At 36.0% G+C, this 24,394-nt stretch overlaps 1 protein-coding gene across 1 annotated transcript in view; it reads left to right on the forward strand.

Moving 5' to 3' along the window:
- LOC103090871 (protein PTHB1) overlaps positions 1 to 24,394 on the forward strand; it is a 222,599-nt gene that overhangs the window by 18,441 nt on the left and 179,764 nt on the right. The window contains exon 5 of the mRNA XM_007447404.1: positions 2,957 to 3,070. Coding sequence (XP_007447466.1) covers positions 2,957 to 3,070 — 114 coding nt within the window. The remainder of the gene's footprint in view (positions 1 to 2,956; positions 3,071 to 24,394) is intronic.

Below are 24,394 nucleotides of genomic sequence, written 5' to 3' on the forward strand. Positions count from 1 at the left end.
TTAATACAATGAACCTTTTAACTTACTCTGTAATGGCTTTTATTTCATTTAACATCATTAGATTTCTCAGCAGTTATGTAAAATTACACCAAAACCTGTTTTCAAGGTGACCTTTGATTGTCCAGAGAATTATTTTGTTTAAATTAGATCTTGTTTAAATAAGACCATCAGCATAAATGTTCTAATATCCATTTACTTTCTAATTGATGAAACTTTATATTAACTTTAGCTATATATAGACTATTATTATAGATATACATTTACTGTATTCAGTCTGTATATTCAAGGACAAAACCTGTGTAAGTAATTTTAATCTTATGTCATCAATGCTTCTCTAGAAAACAAGTGATCAGAATTTTTAGATTTTCAGGTACCACCTTTATTCCAAGTTAGTATTAAAGGAAGATAAATTGTCTTTTGTTCTCCATAGGTGCACTATTACATTTTAAAGTGCTATCACCTGAAATTTAAAAACTTAACAATGCATTTGCAGCCTTTTCAAGACATAAATCCTAATGTCATTTCATGCAAGTTTGTTGAAATATTGACTGCTGACCCTTGTGTTCACTGACCTTTTGGCTAGCAGGCATGCGTAAGTGCATTCCTTACTCATAGGGGTCCATCTGGTTTTAGGTGCAGAATGAAATTTGGAATTTCAGTAGGGACAAACCAAAAGTTTCTTGGATCTTTTTTTTTTTTTTTCTGGTTTCTTAGAGGCTAGAACTGTCCTTAGGTCAATGCTGTGAGTTATGTTTTTAGAGTTTTTGTTTTTTGCTTTTGCCCGTGTGGCTGGTATGGTTGTGATTACCACCAGTTTCTCTGGACCTTACTGATTTTACTACCATTTAGGTTCCAGAAAGCTTTCATCTCCTATCAGGGTTAGCTGGCAAATTTGAGTCTTTCTCTTTGTTTTTTAACTCTATTGGTATGTTAGCATTTTGGTTGTTAGCATTTTCAGGGGCACAGATCTGAGTAGAAGTGGTTGTCCTCCAAGAAATCCTTGCCTGTTAGTTTTTCTCTTTCAACGCTCCACCTTCCAAATGAGGAAGAGAAAGCCAGGGAGAGAAAGGTGGAGGTGAAAATAACATATATATATTTTACCGAAGTATAGTTTATTTACAATGTTGTGTTAATTTCTGCTGTACAGAAAAGTGATTCAGTTATCCATATTTATATATATACACACACACATTCTTTTTATATTCTTTTCCATTATGGTTTATCACAGGATATTGAATATAGTTCCCTGTGCTATACAGTAGGACCTTGTTGTTTATCCATTCTATATATAATAGTTTGCATCTGCTAACCCCAAACTCCCAATTCATCCCTCCCCAGGAAATAACATATTTTTGATGCTGCTTTTTTTTTTTTAATTTTGGAAATTGTCATTGGCTTACTAGGTTCCCTGAAAGTTGGTAAATGATGTCATCCCTCCCCAGGAAATAACATATTTTTGATGCTGCTTTTTTTTTTTTAATTTTGGAAATTGTCATTGGCTTACTAGGTTCCCTGAAAGTTGGTAAATGATGGACAACCAGGTACCAGGATATATAGTGATGGCTCTGAAGACCTAGTTTGAGTACTGTGTCCTTTATCAGCTATGTGATTTGCGGGGAAATTTATTGAATTTTGTTTTAAACTTAAGGTGCCTCAGTTGTAAAGTGGAAGTAGAAATACTTCTGTTCTTACAACCTCCATGTACATTGGTGAATCCTTCTGGACAAAAAACAAACAAATAAATGCACATGTATAAATATGTATATACATACATGCATACAAACATATATTTAGATTTAAAAAAATAAATTTATTTATTTATTATTATTATTATTTTATTTTTGGCTGTTTTGGGTCTTTGTAACTGTGTGCAGGCTTTCTTCAGTAGTTGTGGCACATGGGCTCAGTAGTTGTGGCTTGTGGGCTCTAGAGCACAGGCTCAGTAGTTGTGGCACACGGGCTTTGTTGCTCCGCGGCATGTGGGATCTTGCCAGGCCAGGGCTCGAACCTGTGTCCCTTGCATTGGCAGGCAGATTCTTAACCACTGTGCCACCAGGGAAGCCCCTATATTTAGATTGTTTTAATCATCTAATATTATCCAGTTTGGGACTATTTCATTTGCTTTGTGATATTTTAAGTTTTTCTTTTAACTTTTGCATGACAAAGATGCTTCTTAATGGAAAATGTTACATTTGGAATCATTTTTCTTTCTAACACCTCTTTTAATCATAATGTTCTTGCCTGATCACTAGGATATAGCTCTAACTGTATATACTCCAGAAAGCCTAACAACTAGAGAGTAAAATGCGGATAAAGAATCTTTTCTCATTTGGAATGAACTACAAAGTGATTGTAGCACATATGATCTATTAAATGCAGGGAAAGTATTTTTCTTTGTTTTGAAGGAGATTCTTCTTGGCAGACTTCAAAGAAAACATATTGTCCTATTTACTTGCTGAGAGAAGCTTTAGATCTCTCTATTAAATTAGAACATAATGTATTAGGGGCTTGAATATTTTGAGAGTTGGGACAGAAAATTGAATTGCTTGAAAGTGTGGGGAATTTTTTTCTTAGACACTTTGATTCATGTCTTTGGTCTATCATTGTTATAAATGCAGGGAACTTAACCTCATTTATTTCAGAACTGAAGTTGGAGGATTTTGTTGTTATTTAAATAATTACACTTTACTCAGACATAATGGACATAGATAACAATGTCACCCAGGGTAGTATTTCATCTATTGGTATAATCTAGCTGAGACTTAAATTGTTTTAACTGTGCTGGCATTCTGTGTCATCAGTATGCTAATTGTTCATAATACATATGTTTTAGTGCTTTGCCATTTTAAATTTCACTGAAATTGAATTACTTGGAATTGGTAAGAGGATGAGAAGATATTAATATTTTTTTAATGTAAACAAATACAAAGCAGTCTTTTTATTTTTTTCTTTTTAGGAAGCTTGGGTAATGTGGAACATGGGACCCAATATCAGATCAAATTGATGTATGAACATAATCTTCAGAGAACAGCCTGCAATATGACTTATGGATCATTTGGTGGTGTAAAAGGTAATTTGCATTTAATCATGAGTGTGTATTATAAGGACCAGAATATTTGGCCATATAAAAATGGAGAATTATGTGGTATGAATCTTAGAGAGAGTTAAACATATTTTATTGAAACCTTTATATTCAAATACTTGGGCAAAGTAATAAAAAAAGAAAACTTTAAACATTGAATGAGTTTGATTTTCATATAACCAGCACTTTTATGTGGTCTACAGAGACATTTCTAAAACTGTCTTTTCTTTACATTTTGTCTTTTATACATGAGCTGACTGAAATTGAGCTTTTCTGTGGTGGAACTGTGTGCCTGCCTCTCTCAGTGGAAGAAGGGGTTGATCTCTTCATTGATGGGGGTCCGGGCTCTACTTAGGCAGGGTGAAGCTGTAGACCCCTGTCTCCACCTAATCCACCTCCAGGGCCACTGTACAGGGTTGTGTGGATTGTTTCTAAACCAGGGCGCCTGGACCAGGGGCATGTGGAGATTGAAGTGCAGACCTGATCCTGCTCATCAAGCCATGTGCTCTGGCCTGGAATAAACATCCCCAGAGGAAGGGTGCCTTTCCTAAATTTCACAAAGGCATTACCTTTACGAAGTACTGGCCCAGTGAGGCTGGGTTTCTCCCACCCTGGTGGTATCTCTTCCTAATTAGCACAAGGTCTACCACCCTAGTTCCAGAGCTTCTGAGTTAACCAGGGCTTGGTAACTCAGGCTTGCTTGTGTTTACTGTTGCTTGTGGTGTGAGAGAATAATTTACAATCCAAATCCTCTCACTTCACTGTGACAGGACAATAGAGGAGCTGCTGGTGTTGAAATGATAGGAAGCCAGGTGTCGACACCTGTGTGGTTGTGTGTGTGTGTGTGTGTGTGTGTGTGTGTGTGGCACTTGAACATGTAACTAGGGATTTTATAATATAGCTCTCTTTGGGCTCAAGTTTTTACGAGTTTATTGTTTAACTGTTGTGTTAATAAAAAGTAGGCTACCTATGTTAGATTTTGCTTTAGTGACACAAAAAATGTCTTTATTTTGGAAGCATCCTTCATTCATGTGAACTCACTCTTGTATATAGAGGTAAAGGCAAGAATATTTTGGGTGGTAATGTACAAATAAAAGTTTTGTGTAATTAAAGTGATATGAGACAAAACACTTGGCTGGATTGCAGTATTGCTTACCTTGAGTAACAGGAATGTTTGGATTATTTGAAGAATATGGGAGATGTCTAGAGTTAGATGAAGAGAGGAGAGAAAAAGCTAAAATTTGATGAGAGGCTAACTTCTGTGAGATGTCCCCTCCCAACTTCAGCTGTTAGAACTGATTTCTACTGTTCTTTAAAAAAATGTCTGATATGATCGGGGGACCTAGGTCTCCCCTGTTTAATTAACTATTTTCAATGTTCTTTCCCCTACTAAATCCCCAAAAGAAAAATGGCTAAATTCTATACATCTGGAGTAAAAAAAGTTATTATATGAGGAAAAAGTGCTTTGGCTAAATGAAAGTAAGTTTTTATTTTTTGGTACCATCAAGACATTTATTTATTTTTAAATTTATTTTTTATTTAATTTATTTTTGGCTGTGTTGGGTCTTTGTTGCTGTGCGCAGGCTTTCTCTTGTTGCAGCGAGCGGGGGCCACTCTGCTGCGGTACGCAGGCTTTTCAACGGGCTCTAGGCATGCGGGCTTCAGCAGTTGTGGCTCGCAGGCTCAAGTAGCTGTGGCGCACGAGCTTAGTTGCTCTGAGGCATGTGGGATCTTCCTGGACCAGGGCTCGAACCTCTGTCCCCTGCGTTAGCAGGCAGATTCCCAACCACTGTGCCACCAGGGAAGCCCTATTTTTAACAAGACAATTCGTTAGATCACATGTCAAGTGTTATCTTACACTGATTGCACTGTACTTTTAGTTTTATTACTAGATCAAGTTAACTCAATTAAAATAAAGTTTTAAATAAATTAAATAAAAAAGAAATTCCTTGCTTTTGTGTTACATTTTTGCTATATTCAGTAATGGACTTTCAAAGTAATTAGAGTTGCTACTAGTTTTGAGAAGAATAGGTAACTTTGTACTTATATATCTTCTCTTAGTTCTTAAATTATGCCTTACATTTAAAAAGTACCTTTTGAAAAAACAAGAGGCGATTATAATGTATCTTACTTTCCTATGGTTAATCAGGATATTTCCCAATTTGAAACAGAGAGATATATGAGTAGCAGAAGCAATTATTCTGTTTCATGGGTTTGAAACACTTGTATAATATCACTGAGGTATCTAAAAGGAAACATGAAAAAGTAATGGGGTGGTAAGGTAGTAAAAATTAGCCTTTTGGGGGGATTGGCACGGGGAATGGGGAGTTACTGCTAATGGTTACAAGGTTTCTTTTTGGGATGATGAAAATGAACTCAAATTAGATTATGGTGATGGTTGCACAGCTCTATAAATACACTGAAAACTACTGAGTTGTATACTTTTAAGGGGTGGTGAGTAAATTATATCTTAATTGTAAAACTGTTAAAAAATTATCCATGGGATAAAACTTGCTGCTAGAGAGGTGATACTGCAGTCTGTACATCCTACATGGCTTGTGGCCATGTAAAATTTTACAGTACTCTTATAAAGCAGGTTGACTGTTAAGAACTGTGAAAATGTTCTTGAATGCTGATATGTGGTTTATGGGAATGTATATTAGGAAGTGATCCAAAATGTGAAAAAGTCATATCAAATTGCCATATATTTAATTATTTCCTTCCTCTTTGTCCTCCCTTCCTTCCTTTTGTATATACATATATTTATTTGTAATATAGAAAAATTAGAAGTGATCTAAATGAGTAACAGAGGAGAATGATTAAGTAAGTTTTGATGCATAGATTCAGTGGGTTATTATGAAGCTGTTGAGATTGTTTAGTTTGCTGAAATGAACGTCTTTGAATATAAATCTTTGCCCATGTTTCTTGTATTTTCCTAGGATAGAATGTAGAAGTGGAGTTATTGAGTCAGAAGGTTACTAAATACTTTTTTCTCAAAAAAGCACCCCTGCAAACTATATAAATATATTGTAAAAAGTACAGAACTTAGGAAGAAGAAAGTAGAAGTCACCCCAAGAAATGCACATTTCAAAAGAAAACCTATTTTCTAAGCCTGATGCTGCTGCTGTGTGTCTGATGTGCACCTTTACAGGAGAGAGAGCGGGTCAATCTTTTAATCTGAAAACTTCCCTAGCCTTGATCACTTGATCTGAGTTTTTTTTTTTTTTAAATCTGAGTTTAAAAAAGGAAATTGAAAAATTTTTGTCTTCTACCTTCCTCTGTATTTAAGATGTCTTCTTGTGGAATTATTAAGTTGGGTAATTGTGTCAGTAGTCCTCAAGAAAGGAATTAAGCAAAAAGAAAACCTAGCAGCATTTTAAACAAATGTGTTTAAAGTACTGATAGGCAGAGGGAGTTTATTTGGTATGTGTATCAGAATGAACTACCACTAGATGGCAGTCCTCTACAACCTTGGGCTTTAGTTGGGTCTCCCTTTGAATAGAGGTATGGTAAAAAATCACTAATGGAGGAATTTTTATCCCAAATAATACTTTGCCTTTCACTAAAAATAAATGTAACTTCAGAAGAGCAATGGAGTGGTTCTTAAAAAAATTAATTACTATAGGTAATATCTCAGAACATAATGTAAAAATGCTTTCTAGCTGTTCTTTTCAAATTTTAATTTGCATCCAAATCATAAAGGGATCATGATAAAATTGTAGGTTCTGGCTCTGTAAGTCTGGAATTGGACCTGAGAGTTTGAATTTCTGAGAGTCTCCCAACCGATGCCAAGTTGCAGAGATCTAGAGCTTTGCTGCCACCCTGCATCTACTGAGTGCTTATTCTGTACCAGGCACTGTCCTAAGGGCTTTTATAGGTTGAGTAACTTAAGATATACTTAGTAAATGGTAGAGGAGGGATTCCAACCCAGGCTCTCTGCTTCTAGAATCTTATGGCGTTAACCGTACTATACTGGGCTATCTAGGCTATGAGTAAATTTGCTTTCTCCCTGATTCAGGAAAAAAACTTTCCAATCAGAAAGATGTGTACTTGGTTTGGCTAAAGATGGTGCATAACTTTGGTTCTGCACAGATTATGGAAAACATGTTGGGTAATTTCTGGGTCAGATATTTGCTTTCTCAATTTCATTTCTTTGGTTGGTACTTTGGTTTATAAGAAAAGTACCCCCTAAAATAATCAGAGAGTTTATATGTGTGTGGAGGTAATATATTATTTGAAATTAGCAAAAGAGTAATTACTGTTTTTTTCTAACCTTTTTTTGTTTGCCTGCTTGTTAAGAAAACCTTTCAAAAATACCCTTTATACATTTGCAAAAACTCAAAGGTGCATTCATTTGATGCCGTAAGTTTTGGTTTTACCTCAAGCTATGTTGCAATGTCTATTAATGAGAAAGAAGTGCTAAAGAAATAGGAAATCTAGTTTTATGAACTACTTGAAGAATATTTGCCTAGTAGCTTCCATTATTCAAACTACTACCTGCCATTCCAGAATTTAAGTAAAAATTCTTTCCATATTATACTTTTTTGAGGGAAATGATTGAAATGTGCGATATTAGTGGCTATATTGGGCTTTTTTTTTACAGAGGGGTGTGGAAGATGTGTTTGAAATTTAAAATGTTTATAGTTTCTTTGATTTTATTCTAAGCTGCTTTTTTGAAGGAACATGTGACTGGGTTTTTGTAAATATGGTAGTTTATCTATGCTTTTTATACTATTGACAAATTAATGCTTGCAAAATTTAGTGAGTGACATAAGTATGGACAATCAAATTATAGTTTGGAAATATATGAAATCAATTTTGAAAAGGTGGATTTGAATTGATTTAAAAATATGTTACTAAAATTGGTGTTATTTATTTTGTTTGGTAATTTGAATTCTACTTGTTTTTGAAAAAAGGAACAAGTGATATGTCTGCCAGATTTTCCTCTGCTTTTGTTTCATTGTGTCACTACAACTTCCAATGGTTTTTGACATGATACTTTACCTACTTAAGATAAGCTTGCCATTTCAGAATAGTATTTGGAAAAGGACATCATTAATGTTTACTGATAAAAACCCAGTGGTGGAATGAAGAAGGAATATTATTGTTTTAAGGTCAACAACTGTGTATACCTAGTTTGGTAAAATATGATACTTTATGTAGTCTATGTAATGTATCTTGCTACTATCAAGATAAATTTGAGCTAGAATTTCCTTTACTCATAATGTGACTTATAGACCCTATAGTTAGTTGCATCCTCAGTTACCCAAAATTTATCCTGTAGGGCTGAGACAGGTTGATGAACCTTATAATGTATAGGAGTCTTTCAAATGTGTGACAATGACAGTGGGAAGAAATAGTTGATTTATTGGAGATATATGGGAACTTTCAGGGACTAGAGCAAGTGTGGTAATTGCATAATCTCTCTCTGTATGTCTGTTTGTCTGTCCATCCATTCATTCATCCATCCATTCATCCCTCCCTCCCTCCATCCATCCATCCAATGCCCATTTACTGAGAGTCTTCTGAATGCCCAGGCACTGTACTAGTTTCTCAGAGTAGAAAGATTATAAAGTCTTTGAGGAGTCTTCGAGGACACAAGCTGAAATCTTGATCTGATGAACAAAATGCCTTCCATGATATTTTGTTGAAAAATTTAACTTGAATACATTTTTATTTGAAAAATTACACTGGATTATGATGGGCCAATTTTGTTCCTTAAAACTTTTTCCCATTACATAATTTGTGCTTTTTAGTCCATGCTGAATTATTGCCATCTCTTCATAATGAATTGTGGTTTATTAAAAAAAGGCTCTATAATACTTCAATAGTGATTATCACCACCATCTGGTTCTTTATTCAATTTTTAACCTTCTCCAACATTTTGCTTCTTTGCTCTTATTTTTAATATTTATCTTCCATTTATTTATTCATTCTATCTATCTATAATTTTACTGTGATAAGAAAAATTAACATGAAATCTACTTTTTAAATAGATTTTTAAAAATTGAGGTATAATTGACATACAGTATATTAGCTTCACCTGTACAATAGAATGATCTGATATTTGTATCTCTTAACAGATTTAAAATCATATAACACAGTATTGTTATATATAATCTGCTCTAATTTTTAAAATTAATTTTCTTGATCATAAATTTTTGTTTTTCATGAGAGTATATTTTGAGCTTACCTGGTAATAGACAACTCAAGACTTAAAAAAATGGTGCCATCAAAACCCAAAACTTCCCAATTTCTGTATAGGTCACAATTGTGCTTTTCCACTGGATGTGATTCTTTTCTCTTTCGAATCTTGCCTTTGGTACAACTGAGAATTCTTTTGATTGCAGTTGACAGTTGGCTTAAGCAAGAGTATGAAATTTACTGGCTCTCATCATCTGGGCCTTCAACGTGATCAGATCTGGTTTCTCTCTTTTCATCTCTTGCTTCCATTTCCTTGGACAGGCTATTTCCCCCTGGTTACAAGATGGCTATAGCAGCTCTAAATTTTACTTCTCAGATTCTAGTCCATGTGAAAAAGTGCCTGCTTTCCTCCCAGAAGGCTCAGCAAAGCTCTCTTTCCAAGTCAGTGGCTCTGGTTGGGCATCTCTGAACTGTTAATCTCACCAAAGTAGTGTGATTACACTTGGGCTAGAGTTACTTTTGCTGAAGGTATAGTGAATTCTCCTTTTATAAATAAGACTGAGAGTGGGGAGGGGTGGACCTTCGGGGGAATATCAGTGAATAATTAACTGTGGTGAGTTTGAGGATTTCAGAGCTGGTCAAGGAAAGACTATGAGATGGCAGTAGCACACAATGAGCAGTTTTGGGTGGTGAGTTGACAGGATTTCTTATGAGGGGAAGTCCCTTGCAGCAGGAGATCTTCCAGAGACAGTGACACAGGACCACCACCCAGAAGGGGAAGAGGGCAAGGAAACTCCCAGGGAGAGGCGGAAGTTCGAGTGGGGCTTTTGTGTCTAGGTGAAGTTGCTCAGATGCAGGATTGTGAGTCTCTGTCAGGGAGCTGTGAAGGGCAGCCATGACTTGGAGCCTTTTATAGCCCCAGGACTTGTCTTATATGTGGCTAGCAGGTGTTAGGTGCAGTTTCTCAGGGTATGCAAAGAACGTACACTCTGAATGGGTAAAGATATGCTAATTTGGGCTATATTTAAAGCAGTTGGAGGAGTGAACATTTGAGTTTGGTATCTATCTGTGGGTTTTGAGTTCACTGTCAGCCTGCTGTGAGGAAGTAAACAATGTAGGGTAACGTGCCTTTCCTTTAAAATGGCAAAAAGTTTCACACATTGATTTTAAACCTATGCACATTTTATATTCTGGGAAAGCCATCTTGAGGTGCACATAGGGTGTGTCCAATCACACCTCAGGATCTTTGGTAACATTGTCTGCTGGTGGATGGGGAGTATCCTGTATCAGTACTCTGGGACTGATGGGGAGCATGTGTGACAGCACTTCTGACAGTCATCGATGCCCTCTGCTGATTCTCGGTTCTGTTTTTTCCGCATCTGTCTTTCATATGTTATCTTCCCCTTTCTCTCTCTGCCTTTTTTTGTAGTGCGTTTGTGGAATTGCCAGGGCAATCTCTCTATCTTGCTGAAGTGTAGCCAGGTCAACTCTGTCTGGGTCAGTTTCCTTTTTAACGGTGCTGGTGAATTTTCCTTGCCTTTACTCCTACCCAACCAGAGATGAGTTTGTTTTCCTTTCTTTCTTTTTTTTTTGCGGTACGTGGGCCTCTCACTGTTGTGGCCTCTCCCGTTGCGGAGCACAGGCTCCGGACGCGCAGGCTTAGCGGCCATGGCTCACGGGCCCAGCCGCTCCGCGGCACATGGGATCCTCCCGGACTGGGGCACGAACCTGTGTCCCCTGCATCGGCAGGCGGACTCTCAACCACTGCGCCACCAGGGAAGCCCTGTTTTCCTTTCTGACACTCTGTTTTGAGGGCTAGATGTTGCTCAGGGAGTATCTGTGGCTGTGGCAGCCATACTGGACCATCCGGCCTCAGCCCTGTCTGTTGTGGTTTTGTGCGTCTTGGATCACTGTTTACTCCACCTGGATGGTCTCTAACTTGTTATCTTGGAAGGTGGGAGGGTATTCTCGAGCTTTGGATTTTCTCTGTGCTGACTTCCTCCCCCACACCCCCTCTTCCTCCCACCCCCGTCCTTTCCTTCTGGCCCCTTGCGGGTATGTGTGAGGCTTCTCTAGCCCATCTTGCCCTCCCCATCCTCATCATCATTGTTGGAGATATTTAGTGTGGCTGTGGCCTTTACTGTTTTTCTTTTGGCAGAAAAACACCAACGTGGTAAAATTTGTTTTTCTTATCTGATAGAAAGGGAATGTGGTAAAGGTAGAGGTTTTGTTATTCTGGGCATTTCCATTTCTTCAGGCTGTCTGTATCCCTTCTGGATCTGTCTTTCCCAATTTGGGAGTTTTAGTAAGGTTTCAGAATTTTGTTTTTGTTTGTCCTCACCACCCCTCCTCCTTATGTGGAGTTTGGATTTAGCACCTTCAAAAAATGCACTAAGTCTAGTCCTGAAGATTCTTGGAAACATCTACGTTTCTTGATGGTCACCATTTTTCAAAGGTTGTGGCATGAAGTTGTGTTCCTTCTTTTGTTCCACTGCTGCTGGTGTATGTTTACTATTCTTTTTATCATTTAATTATTTATTTGTTTGTTTAGTCCACAATGTTACACTTTTGAAAGGGTTTTTTGAAAGTAGTCCCTGGACTGCCAGATTTGATGAACGGATGTTTATTATAAAAATTCTTCTGGATTCAACAGTTCAGTTGTTTGGATGATTCTGGTAGACTCCTGGATAGATGATCTTTTATTTTATTTCTATTATTTGAGCTATTTATTTAGTACAGATTAATTTCTTTGTACTTGGTGTGAACGTCTTTTTGCCAGATTGTTCTTGGCTTTTAAACTGTGGGTTCTTGGCTTTTAAATTGTGTGTGTGTGTTTTAATGTGGTCAAATCGTTCCTTTCCTGTTTAATTTATTCTATTTGTTCTAAGCTTAGAAAGATCTCTCCTTTGCAGAGTTTTGATGTTTCTGTCTTCTGTAGTTTGATTTTCCAACAGGCATTTTTATATTTATTTATAGAGAAGACTATATGGAGAGAGCTAATATTTATTATCTTCTCTATGTTGTGCTATTGCATTTAACCCTGTAAGATAGGTGACTTAATTACCATTTCCCAGATTGGGAAACAGAAGCTCACAGACCATAAGTGTCTTGCTGCAAATCATACCTGGACAGAGGGAGGCCTTGAATCCAGAGCTATCTGATTTATGGACTTAAAAAATTATTCACAATCTAACAGTTGAGAGTTATGTTTTATTTGGTGAGAGTTTTAAGGACTTCATGCCCGACAGACAACATCTCAAGTAACCCTGAGAAAACCCGCTCCGAGGAGGCAATGGGGGGAGCCAGGTTATAAGGACATTTTGAAACAAAGGGCAAGTAGTTGGGAACATCAAAAGATCATTGTTAATTAAAGAAAACCAGATATCCCAAGTTAAGGAATTTAATGCTTTTCTGTGTATGGGAAGATGCAAGAGTCTGGACTCACTGAAATCATTCCTTTGATATGCACCTCAGCTGTCTGGGGCCAGTATCCTGTATTTTTACATCCTGAGTTTCCTCAGGGCTCACCGTAGGGAGTGGCTGCAGTCTGATGGCTGCTAGATGGCAGGTATTCTTTCCTTCCTGAGTTTCCTCAGGGCTCACTGGCTCACGTTGGAGGGCTGCAATTGCTGATGACTGTGACATCCTTTGTTTACTGATATGGCAGGAACTCTTCCATTTCTCAGCTTCTAAAGCCTATGTTATTTCTAATACATTACCTCTTATTTAATTGCCTTCCTAGTTAGAGAAAGGATTTATGTGAACCGTGAGAGAGGCAGGAGAAGGAGGCTTTTCTGTAACCTTAATGAGGGCAGAGACCATATTTTTTGTTCACCATCGTGCGTCTATAATGTCTTGCACAGTCCTCGGCACTTAGTGGGCTAAATAAGTATTTGTTGAGTGAGTGAACCAAAATACCCATGTAACTGAGCAGGCCCGACGTCATACACATCAGGGTTTCAAGGTTATTTTTCAGAAAAATATGTTAGCCCGGTGCCCTCATTCTAACCAACTTCTGAGTTTTGTTTTCTTCTTTAACAAGCACGTGTTGAACACCTACTACAGTGCATGGGTCATTGTAGTTACTGTTAACCACCATAGTGGTAAAAGTGAAAGTGATTACTTGGGCTTCCTGGATTCACCTTTGCTCAAATTAGTTCTCAATATGCCAGTGAGGCAGCACTTATACAAGATAAGCTTACCGATAGAAATAATCAGTTTTTTCATCTACTTGGGGTTGTGTTTCTATACATTATTGATCCTTTTGTTATTAATATGTTTTTCAGCATAAAATGTGATATTCAAAATTATTTGAGTGTGATAATGTTCACAAATCAAAAAGTTTTTATTTTTCAAAAATTATTTAAATTCTTTAATATTTAGTATAAAAGACATTTCTTCTCTTTAACCTTCTTATCTCTCTTATTTTTGTGCCTTGTGAAAGCTCATTTTCCTTTAATTCTTTCAGTTCTTTTATTTTACTTTGATTTTTTCAGTCAAATGGAACTTCAAAAAAATAGAATTTTTATCAAGGAAAGGTTAATGTTAGAGTGTAGACATAATATGGGCATGGTATAGATTATAAAGGTCTGACAGCACAGTAGTCCCACGTTTATGACTGAGGTGGAAAGAAAATACTACATATAAAAGGTTCAGTATGTTTGGGAATATAATTGTCAGTAAAGGAGGTGAACAGATTTTACCAATAATATATATGAGCATGGTGGAATATTTTTTAAATCATAAAATGACTTCTATAAGCTTGTATGGGATTATATTGTCACATAAATAAAAATTCATGAATTCTTGGGAATAAAAAGCCAGCCAAAGAAAATAGTGAATTGAGGAATAAGTAAGTCACCTTTGCCTCATCTTGAGGCAACCCTAGATAATCAGATCCTCAGCCTTCAAATAACTTCTAATTGTCTGAACTGGAGCCTTTTTCTTGTCTGCCAAGGAAATGTATTAGTGGCCACATGTGGTTGCTGAGAGGCTATACTTCTCAAAGCCGTCTGGATTCTTTGATTGCCATCCAGAGAGTGAGCTGATATGCTCAAGTGGGGTGAATGAACAGCCAGAACACAGCCTTGCTTTTCTGTGTAGGGATGTTAGTGCTAATAAAAGATTAATGCTATTTTCCTTATAGGGAATCAAAAAATAATGTTTGGATAACCCTTGTCTCACTAGTGAACCATACGGCCTCTATTTTCTAATAGATATGGTTGAAATGTTGGAAAATAATGTTGTGGAAGAATCCCTATGCTGTGCTTGCTCCCATTCCTTGCTTAAGCATTAAAGTATAGGTGTTTTATAATATTGGAGAACTTCCCTCATTTGTTTTTAAGATCCTTTATGGATCCACAGTGAAAAGTCAGAAGATCAGGAGGATGATAGTATTGATTCTCATCCTGTGCTGGTTTTTCTCATATCTATGGTATTCATTTATAAAATCTCTGGTCCAAGACCCATAAAACAATGTTACTTTCAAATAGCGTCTTCCTGTATATTATGTTTTATAAAACCTTTAGTTCCTGCGGGAATGTTATAAAGAGAGTTCCCTGTATTCTGCAAATTCATTTTTTACACGATCATTTAAAGTTGTTACTTTTCCTGAAAGGTGAATTCTGATTCCCTCTATACATACGCTATAGAAATTTAGTGGTTAAATGCCTCCTTGCCTACTCTGGTTAAGAGGGGGAAAGGTTAAAAAGAATATTTGAAGTTTCTTGGTGTTGTTTGAAAAAAATATTTTGTTTCATGGTGGCCGAATGCCAAGGCTGGAAAAGTGTTATGGGAATGTCTGTGGTCAGAACTGCCTTTGACAAGAAGATGGTTAAATATGGTAGTCTTGATAGGATTTGACAGCCATTTTTGATCTCTATATATGTTTAATCATGGTCCCCTTCTTAAGAGTGGAATAACTAAGCTATTAAATATTTTACTCAACTGAGAAGGAAAATGATTACCATAAAACTACTTTATTCAGATGACACTGTGATATAAAGGGTTCCAACATTTAAAAAAATTCACTTACAAAACACATTGTCATGGGAAATGAACAATCTCCCCCCCCACCCCCAGTCTCTCTTGAATTAAGTTGATTCATTAACCCTTTTCCATTCTACATGGAAACTCTTGCTTGCAGATTTAAATTCTAAAGCACAAGGTAGACATACATGTTAATGCTTAATATGAAAAACAAATGTTGTGTTGACTACTACCATGTTAAAGGTATTTTCAAAGTGCATTAGTAGTCCTCTGTGTAGAGGTTTTAGATATAAAATAAATTTTAAGTAGATTAGCTTTTTGATGGATATTTGGGTGGTTTCCAGTTTTTGGCTAAAATGAATAAAGGCTATAAACATCCTTATATAATTCTTTATGTGGACAGTACAGAAATAAAAGTGTTAAACAAATGTAGGATGATTTTAAAAATTATACTGCTACAATTTTTTTCCAATCTTTTTATTATTAAAATTTTTAAAGATATTCAAGATTATCGAGAGTAGAGTTCTAATATTAGTAGTAATAAAGTACTACTCTTGTTTTATGTGCAAGAGTAGTATTGTGTGTTTACTTCTTAAACGTTAAAGATATAAAATGTGTACCTTCAGTATTTCATATAGTACATAATTTAAGTCACTTCTGGCTAATTTAGAATATCAGAAATTATTAAGCTTGGCATATCAGAATAAGCCCCGCCCCATCTTATATTAATATTTGAACTGTATTTCTGCCTAAGTTAAAAATAAACAGTGTTTTTAAACCAAATTTCCTTACATTGAAATTTGTGAATAAGAACCTTTTAAAGCAGCATTTGTAGATCTTTGCTAAAATAAGACAGTACTATTTAATACGGAAACAATAACTGAAAAGTATTCCTAAATCTAATTTGGAAAGTTATATTCATGATTTTAGGGGACTTTGAACATAAAAATGTGTGAGTGGAAAATTAAGATTTCATATAGCTTTTTGCAGCTGGTTGATTAAATCCTATACAGTTCATTGTCCTAAACATGAAATTTGTACAAGGTTTTGGAAGGCAGGAGTTGTATATTAAAAGGGCTTGCTTCCAAGGTAGTGCAAACTGGTTTTTAACAGTCTATCATCTTTCATTTACCAAAGGAAATATGTAAAAAGAAAAGGAAAATGTTCAGCAGAAAACGTTGAGATGATGAAAAGCTACAAGGAAAGAAAAAAGACTTTATTTAGAAAGGTGAAAAGAAACTAGCTTTTTTCCTCAACAATCTGTCTGAATTCATTTTGCTTTCATTATATATCTAGCCTGGAGGCAAAGTATGTTGAGTATTACAACAAAGAGGGTGTTATAAGGAGGACTCTTTTTTCAATAATAAAGTATAACATATGTGTAAACAATGCAACTTTGTAACAGGAAACTTTATATTATAGCAGGACTGTGCTTAGCTTTTCCACAATTTTGGAAGAATAAGTTTTATTAGGCGTTAGACAAAGAAATTATCAACTGACTTTTATGCTGTAAGGCTGAAAGATTTGTTATGACCATTTCTAGACTTTAGCAGGGGTTTTAATGTAGGTCCTGAAATATTAGGAATGGTGCCTAGCACTATTAATATGTCTACTGTTGGTAGTTCTCTTAAGGAATATGATGTTTAACTTTTGCCTTTCAATGAAAAATTATTCCAGATCCTGTTATTCTGTGGTTTTCTCAGCAGTATTAGGCTGTTCTTGAATTGATCAACACATAATATAATTTGGGAACACAATCAATAGTTCTTTTCTTTTTGAAAGATGGTGACAGATTCTACTGAAACTTGGGAAATTGGCTCCCTCATTCATCCCTTACTCTTTCTTTGCTTCTCTTGCCCAACATCCTGAAAACCATATTGTTTTGATGTCAGTATGTAGAATAGATTATCTGTTGGGGAATCAGTGTGTGTTAATTATATTGGAATAAATGTAAGCGCGACAAATGATATAGATTAGTAGGCATTGGGCCTAATAGGTTATTCAGTTAATAAGGACATTAAAATTAGGGACCTCTAATATGCCTGAACCATATTTCTTGTAAATTTTCCTCAGTTTTGAGATTAACTGGCAATAGCTATGTTTTTCTGGCTTTTAAAGGCTAATATATTAGAGTTTTAGGATTTATATAGTGCTTATTATAGAATAGTTGAGCTGTTTGTATTTATCACACAGTTACTGAAGTGAGCTAGAAGAAGTGTAGAAGTCGGTCTTCTACTTTTTTGGCTTTTCAATAATCTATTTTTAAAAATATATTATACCTACTCATTCTCCTCTCCTCCCTCTCCCACTTAAAAATTACACACTATATACATTTATGTACTGTCTTAAATCAAGGTGGGGGAATTTAAAGATACCTTTTAATATGGTACCATCCACTGCAGGGCTGTTGGAAAATCAGAGATGAAACTCCTAGGCTTAGGAGAGAGATGTTGGAAGTGTATTAGCAAAATATTTTGTTACATCTTTAAAAATAGACCACTTACTTTAACAATTTATTATTTTATTTTATTTTTTTTAACAATTTTTAAAATTGAAGTATAGTTGGTTTACAGTGTTGTGTTATTTTCAATCAGCAGAGTGATTAACTTTTGCCTTTTTTTAAAAAATTAAGGGTACTTTAATTAATTAATTAATTTTATTTTTGGCTGTGTTGGGTCTTCGTTTCTGTGCAAGGGCTTTCTCTAGTTGTGGCAAGCGGGGGCCACTCTTCATCGCAGTGTGCGGGCCTCTCACTGTTGTGGCCTCTCTTGTTGCGGAGCACAGGCTCCAGACGTGCAGGCTCAGTAGTTGTGGCTCACGGGCCTAGTTGCTCTGTGGCATGTGGGATCTTCCTAGACCAGGGCTCGAACCCATGTCCCCTGCATTAGCAGGCAGATTCTCAACCACTGCGCCACCAGGGAAGCCCCAACTTTTGCCTTTTTTAAATCAGCAGAGTAATTCAGTTATACATATATATATACATATTCTTTTTCATATTCTTTTCCATTATGAGTTATTATAGGATATGGAATATAGTTTCCTGTGCTGTACAGTTGGACCTTGTTGTTTATCTATTTTGTATATAGTGTGTATCTGCTAATCCCAAACTCCTACTTTATCCCTCCCCCACTCCTTTTCCCCTTTGATAACCATAAGTTTGTTTTCTACGTCTGTGAGCCTGTTTCTGTTTTGTAAATAAGTTCATTTGTGTCATATTTTCTTTTCTTTTTTTAGTTTTCAACCAAGGATAATTTTATTTTTTTATTGAAATATAGTTGATTTACAATGTTGTCTTATTTTCAGGTGTACAGCAAAGTGGTTTAGTTATACCTCTATATCTATACCTATATCTGTATATTCTTTCTCAGATTCTTTTCCCTTATAGGTTATTACAAAATATTGAGTATAGTTCTCTGTGCTATACAGTAGGTCCTGTTGGTTATCTGTTTTATATATAGTAGTGTATATGTGTTAATCCCAAACTCTTAATTTATCTCTCCCTACCTTCCCCTTTGGTAACCATAAGTTTATTTTCTATGTCTGTGGGTCTGTTTCTGTTTTGTATACAAGTTCATTTGTATCATTTTTTTTTTTTTTAGATTGCACATGTAAGCAAATATCATATGATATTTGTCTTTCTCTGTCGGGCTTACTTCACTTAGTATGATACTCTCTAGGTCCATGCATGTTGCTGCAAATGGCATTATTTCATTCTTTTTATGGCTGAGTAGTGTTCCACTGTGTATATATACTAAATCTTCTTTACCCATTTATCTGTCGATGGACATTTAGGTTGGTTCTATGTCTTGGCTATTGTAAATAGTGCTGCTCTGAACATTGGGGTGGATGCATCTTTCTGAATTAGAGTTTTCTCCAGATATGTGGCCAGGAGTGGGATTGCTGGATCATAGGCAACCCTATTTTTAGTTTTTTAAGGAACCTCCATACTGTTTTCCATAGTGGTTGCACCAATTTACATTCCCACCAACAGTGTAGGAAGATTCCCTTTTCTCCACACCCTCTCCAGCATCTGTTATTTGTAGACTTTTTAATGATGGCCATTCTGACCCGTATGAGGTGGTACCTCATTGTAGTTTTGATTTGCATTTCTCTAATAATTAGTGATGTTGAACATGTTTTCATGTACCTATTGGCCATCTGTATATATTCTCTGGAGAAAAGTCTATTTAGGTCTTCTGCCCATTTTTTGATTGGATTTTTTGTTGTTGTTTTTGTTATTGAGTAGTATGAGTTGTTTGTATATTTTGTCCTGGTTGGTTGCAAGGACAAAATATTTTCTCCCATTCCATAGGTTGTCTTTTCGTTTTGTTTATGGTTTCCTTTGCTGTGCAAAAGCTTTTAAGTTTGATTAGGTCCCATTTGTTTATTTTTGCTTTATTTCTATTGCCTTGGGACACCTACCTAAGAAAACCTTGATGCGATTTACGTCAGGGAATGTTTTGCCTATGTTCTCTTCTAGGAGTTTTATGGTGTTGTGTCTTGTATTTAACTCTTTAAGCCATTTTAAGTTTATTTTTGTACATAGTGTGAGGGTGTGTTCTAACTTCATTGATTTCCGTGTGGCTTTTCAGCTTTCCCCACACCACTTGCTGAATAGACAGACTGTCTTTTCTCCATTGTATGTTCTTGCCTCCTTTGTTGAAGATTAATGACTGTAGATGTGTGGGTTTATTTCTGGGCGGTCTATTCTGTTCCATTGATCCACATATCTGTTTTTGTGCCAATACCACACTTTGTAGTATTGTCTGAAGTCTGGGAGGGTTATGCCTCTGGCTTTGCTTTGGCAATTCTAGGTGTTTTATGGTTCCATATAAATTTTAGGATTATTTGTTCTAGTTCTGTGAAAAATGACATGGGTAATTTGATAGGGATCACATTAAATCTGTAGATTGCTTTGGGTAGTCGGGCCATTTTAACAGTATTAATTCTTCCAATCCAAGACTATGGGATATCTTTCCATTTCCTTGAATCGTCTTCAATTTCCTTTATCAGCATTTTATAGTTCTCAGCATATAAGTCTTTCACCTCCTTGTAGACCATTTACTTTAAACCTTGCAAAATGAGAGAAACATTCAAAATAACTTTTAACCATGTGCAATTTATTTGATAAAAATAAAATGTCAAATAGTACTGACAAACTTATGAAGGCATCAGCCCCCCACTTCCCCCTACTCTCCAATATGATTCATTTCTACCTTTAGTTTTTCTGATGGCTAACTCCTTATCTCTAAATAATGAGATGAGGTTCTCCATATCCTTGCCAACACGCTATTATTTATCTTTTTGATTATAGCAACTCTAGTGGGTATATGGTGGTATCTCATTTTGGTTTTGATTTGTGTTTCTCTGATGGCTAGTGATTTTGAACACCTTTTGATGTGATTATTGGCTACTCATTTATATTTAACAGTCAAGCATTAAAGGCTAACTGCAAACCATGTGTCTTGGGGCCAGGGGCCTGGGCTTATCAACTGGTGGGCTTCATCTTAGGGCAGTTAGGGACTACCTCACTGTTTCACTGGGGACTTGGTTATCAGTAGCTGTATGTCTTTTCTCCTGAGGTGGTTTCTTTCTTTAGAGGTTTCTTTAAATCCTGTCTGGGGAGAATAGCTAGTCCCATGTTTTCTGGAGCTTGGTGGGGAAGGGAGTTAGAGGATTGACTATCCAGGATGTAGACAGTTTTTTTATCCTTGTATTTTCAGGTGTTTGCCCTGTTCCCATGCTATTTCACACTTGGTGTCCCTCTAATCTGGGATCACTTGCTTAGTTCAACTTCTGCAGAGATTATACTTTCTGTATCCTGTGGAGGTCTGGGTACCTAAATGTTAATTACACAGACATTAAAACATTACCCTTATCTTCAGATCCCACCTCACCCCACTTTCTGTGGTGCCTGGTGCTTTTCAGAATTTTGGGGGGTGGATAAATGTATTCCTTTCTAGGCATTTAGATTTGACCTTTCTCTTCTCTTCTCTATTGTTTACCTTTTCTTTGTTCACTTTATCTTCACAGATTGTGGTTAGGCTTACCATAGTTCTGATTTCTTTGAAGGAGTTGATGTCTGTTTATTTTACTCCTTGTTGTTTGGTGTGGTTTGTTGCTATTGCTGTTTTTTTTAGAGGAGACATAAGGGTCTTTAGCTGATTATCTTGAAATGGGAAGTCATACTTGCTCTTTTGATATAATGCTTCTATAAAATATTGAGGAGAAACTCGTCCTCAGAGTCACTAGTCAGTTAAAAGAAAATCTGAGTGCCTGTCTCCACAGGCATTTAATTCTACCCTGAGTAAAATAATAATAAAGGGGGTGAGAATGGTTGCCAGGTCATGATTACAGAAGCTTGGCTGTAAGTCATGGGCAAAAAGCTTTATTGTCTGCCCCCATGGTTGAGTGAGTTATTTCACCCCTGGGACCCAGTGAATGTTCAGACAGTTGAGTAATCCTATCTTCATGCACATGGTTGGCAGCAGGGCAAGTAATATCTGAGTACTTGGCATAATTAATGGGGAATATAGAGGGAGTATAAACGTTTGACAGGACTGTCTCTTAGTTTCCTACAATTTCATTTTCATGGCTACTAATAGGATTGGTTTTGCTCAGAAATTAAGGGTATTTTTAATTTTGGTAGATGTTTGGGATTACCATTATTCTAATATAGTTTCTGGAGGGGGAAGGAATGAACATTGTGTTAATCCACAATCTACTCTAAGAACATTTTAACCCAGTGTTTGTTAGAGATGCTAACAATGCCAGGGTCCAATTTCCTATTTCAAGACTTCATTTATAACTGGAATTCTATAAGCCCCATTTTGACTAGTGGATACTGTGGTATTTGGCATTCTCATGGATTAATGAACCCTGGAAGGTCTGTATATTTCCTTTTTCTTTGTGCAGTGTCATTCTGTTAAATGGTCTTCATAGAAGCTTTTGAGTTTTCCAGTTGTACCTTGATTTGGGAGTTTAAGATCCCAAGCTTATATATTTTGTAAGTGCTTAAGCCAAGCAGGTAGCCCATTCAGCAATCTTTGTAATTACCACTCTCATCAAACAATGAAGTGCAATAGCCATTTATCTCTCAAAGTCTTCCACTGGTACTCTGTTGCACACTGCACCAATGTTAATTTGAATAATTGTGATTCCATTGCATGTCATGTATTTCTGTTGATTTTTTCCTCAAAGGGAAGTCATCTGTGTGTTCATCAGATATGTGAGCAAACTAGTCCCCAAATCTCTTAAGTACTGTATCAGTTAAGATCCCAGCAGGAAACAGAATTCATGGCAGATGTTCAAATGAAGTGGAATGAAGAAGTGGGATTACAGAGAGAGGTGTGGAAAAGGTTTGGAGAAGAGATTGTCTCTATAGTTAGCAAAAATAAATATAAACTATCTAACTTAAGTCATTGTATTTTGGTGTATCTTTGTTATTGTAGCTTGGCCTTTTCCCTAACTGGTACAAGAATTTACATTATTACGGCTATGTGTAGACACTATTGACAACTGAGATTTGATTACATTTCCTTTCTTTGTTTTCTCTGAAGTTAAAAATAATATAAGAAATAACCTTTATACCCTTTACCCATGTTTCCCTATTGTTAATACTTTTATCTTATTCGCTTTATCATTTCTTTCTCTCTTTTGCACTCACTCTCTCTTCTCTCATGTGCGCACAATTATTTTTTCTGAACCATTTGAGAGTACATTATATGCCTCGTGGCCCTTTATTCGTAAGCACTTTAGTGTGTATTTCCTAAGAATAGGAATATTATTACATAACCACAGTACAGTTGCTAATTTCATAAAATTACTTTGATATAATACTTTCATCTATTCTAATATCCAAATTCTAATTTTTTCAGTTGATCTAATAATATAATAAAGTGCTTTATAGGATCCCCCCACCCCGCCACCCTCATCCCACTGTTATAGGATCTAGTCTAGAGGCAGGCAGTGCATTCAGTTGAATGTATTTTTAGACTCTTTTATTAAAAATTAAATTAAATTAATTAATTAATTATTTTTTTTGCCATGCCATGCGAGGCATGCGGGATCTTAGTTCCCAGATCAGGGATCAAACCTGCGCCTCCTGCAGTGGAAGCACAGAGTCTTAACCACTGGACCACCAGGGAAGTCCCATTTTTAGCCTCTTTTAATCTGGAAAATTTTCACCCCCTTTCTTGTCTTTTATGACATTGACATTTTTGAAGAATGTAGTCTCCCCACCATTTAAAAAAAGAAAATATTGCTCATTTCCTCATTTTGTTTGTCACCTGTTTCCTTGTGATTACGTTGAGAATATGCATTCTTGGTCAGAATACTGCCAAGAATAGGTAATATAGCATTTGTTTCACAGTATCACATAGAGTCATCTTTATTGATAATTAATTTTGATCTGCTGGTCACGGTTTTGCTTGATTTTTCCACTGCATAATTACTGTTTTCCCCCCTTGCTACTAGTAAACAGTACAAACATCCTGCTTTTTGTCAAAATTTCCCTGTAAATTTATCATTCATTGATGATTCTTGCCTGATAAAACCTTTACTGTGATGGTTGCAAAATGATTTTTCTAACTCAGCATTTTCTTCACATTTGCCAGTGGCCCTTAGTATTCTGCTATATGCAGTAGATATTCCTTCTCCATCATTCATATATTTGTCTATTTATTATTAGTGTGCACTCATGACTTTCTATAATTCAATACCGAACTTAATAATTTGGTGCTTAAGTTGTCCCTAGCATATTTTTTTTGTTTACTTTCTAGCATAGCAAGATGTTCCAGGATAATCTTATACCTATCTTGCTCCAGCCATGGAATAAGCTTTTTCTCTGAAGAACCCTTGTTCTTTTCAGTGGGAAATGGTATTAGAGACCAAGATCTAAGTGCTAGGTGTGCTCATGTTACATAGTGTCTTTGCTTTTAGGCCCTTTCAGAGGGCAAAGCTAGGAGATATGTACATGTGCAAATACATATACATATATACAGATATACATAAACACATACATGCATACATATAAACATGCACATAACCATGAATATATGCACATAAATACACATAAACTCATACATTAACATTATTTAGATATGGCAAGTTCACACCAATATCTCCAATTTCAATCCATCCTTACGTGATTGTTTTTTTTTTTTTTTTTTTTTTTTTTTC

The sequence above is a fragment of the Lipotes vexillifer genome, unplaced genomic scaffold, assembly GCF_000442215.2.
Source record: "Lipotes vexillifer unplaced genomic scaffold, Lipotes_vexillifer_v1.1 scaffold1079, whole genome shotgun sequence".
NCBI classification, from domain to species: Eukaryota; Metazoa; Chordata; class Mammalia; order Artiodactyla; family Lipotidae; genus Lipotes; species Lipotes vexillifer.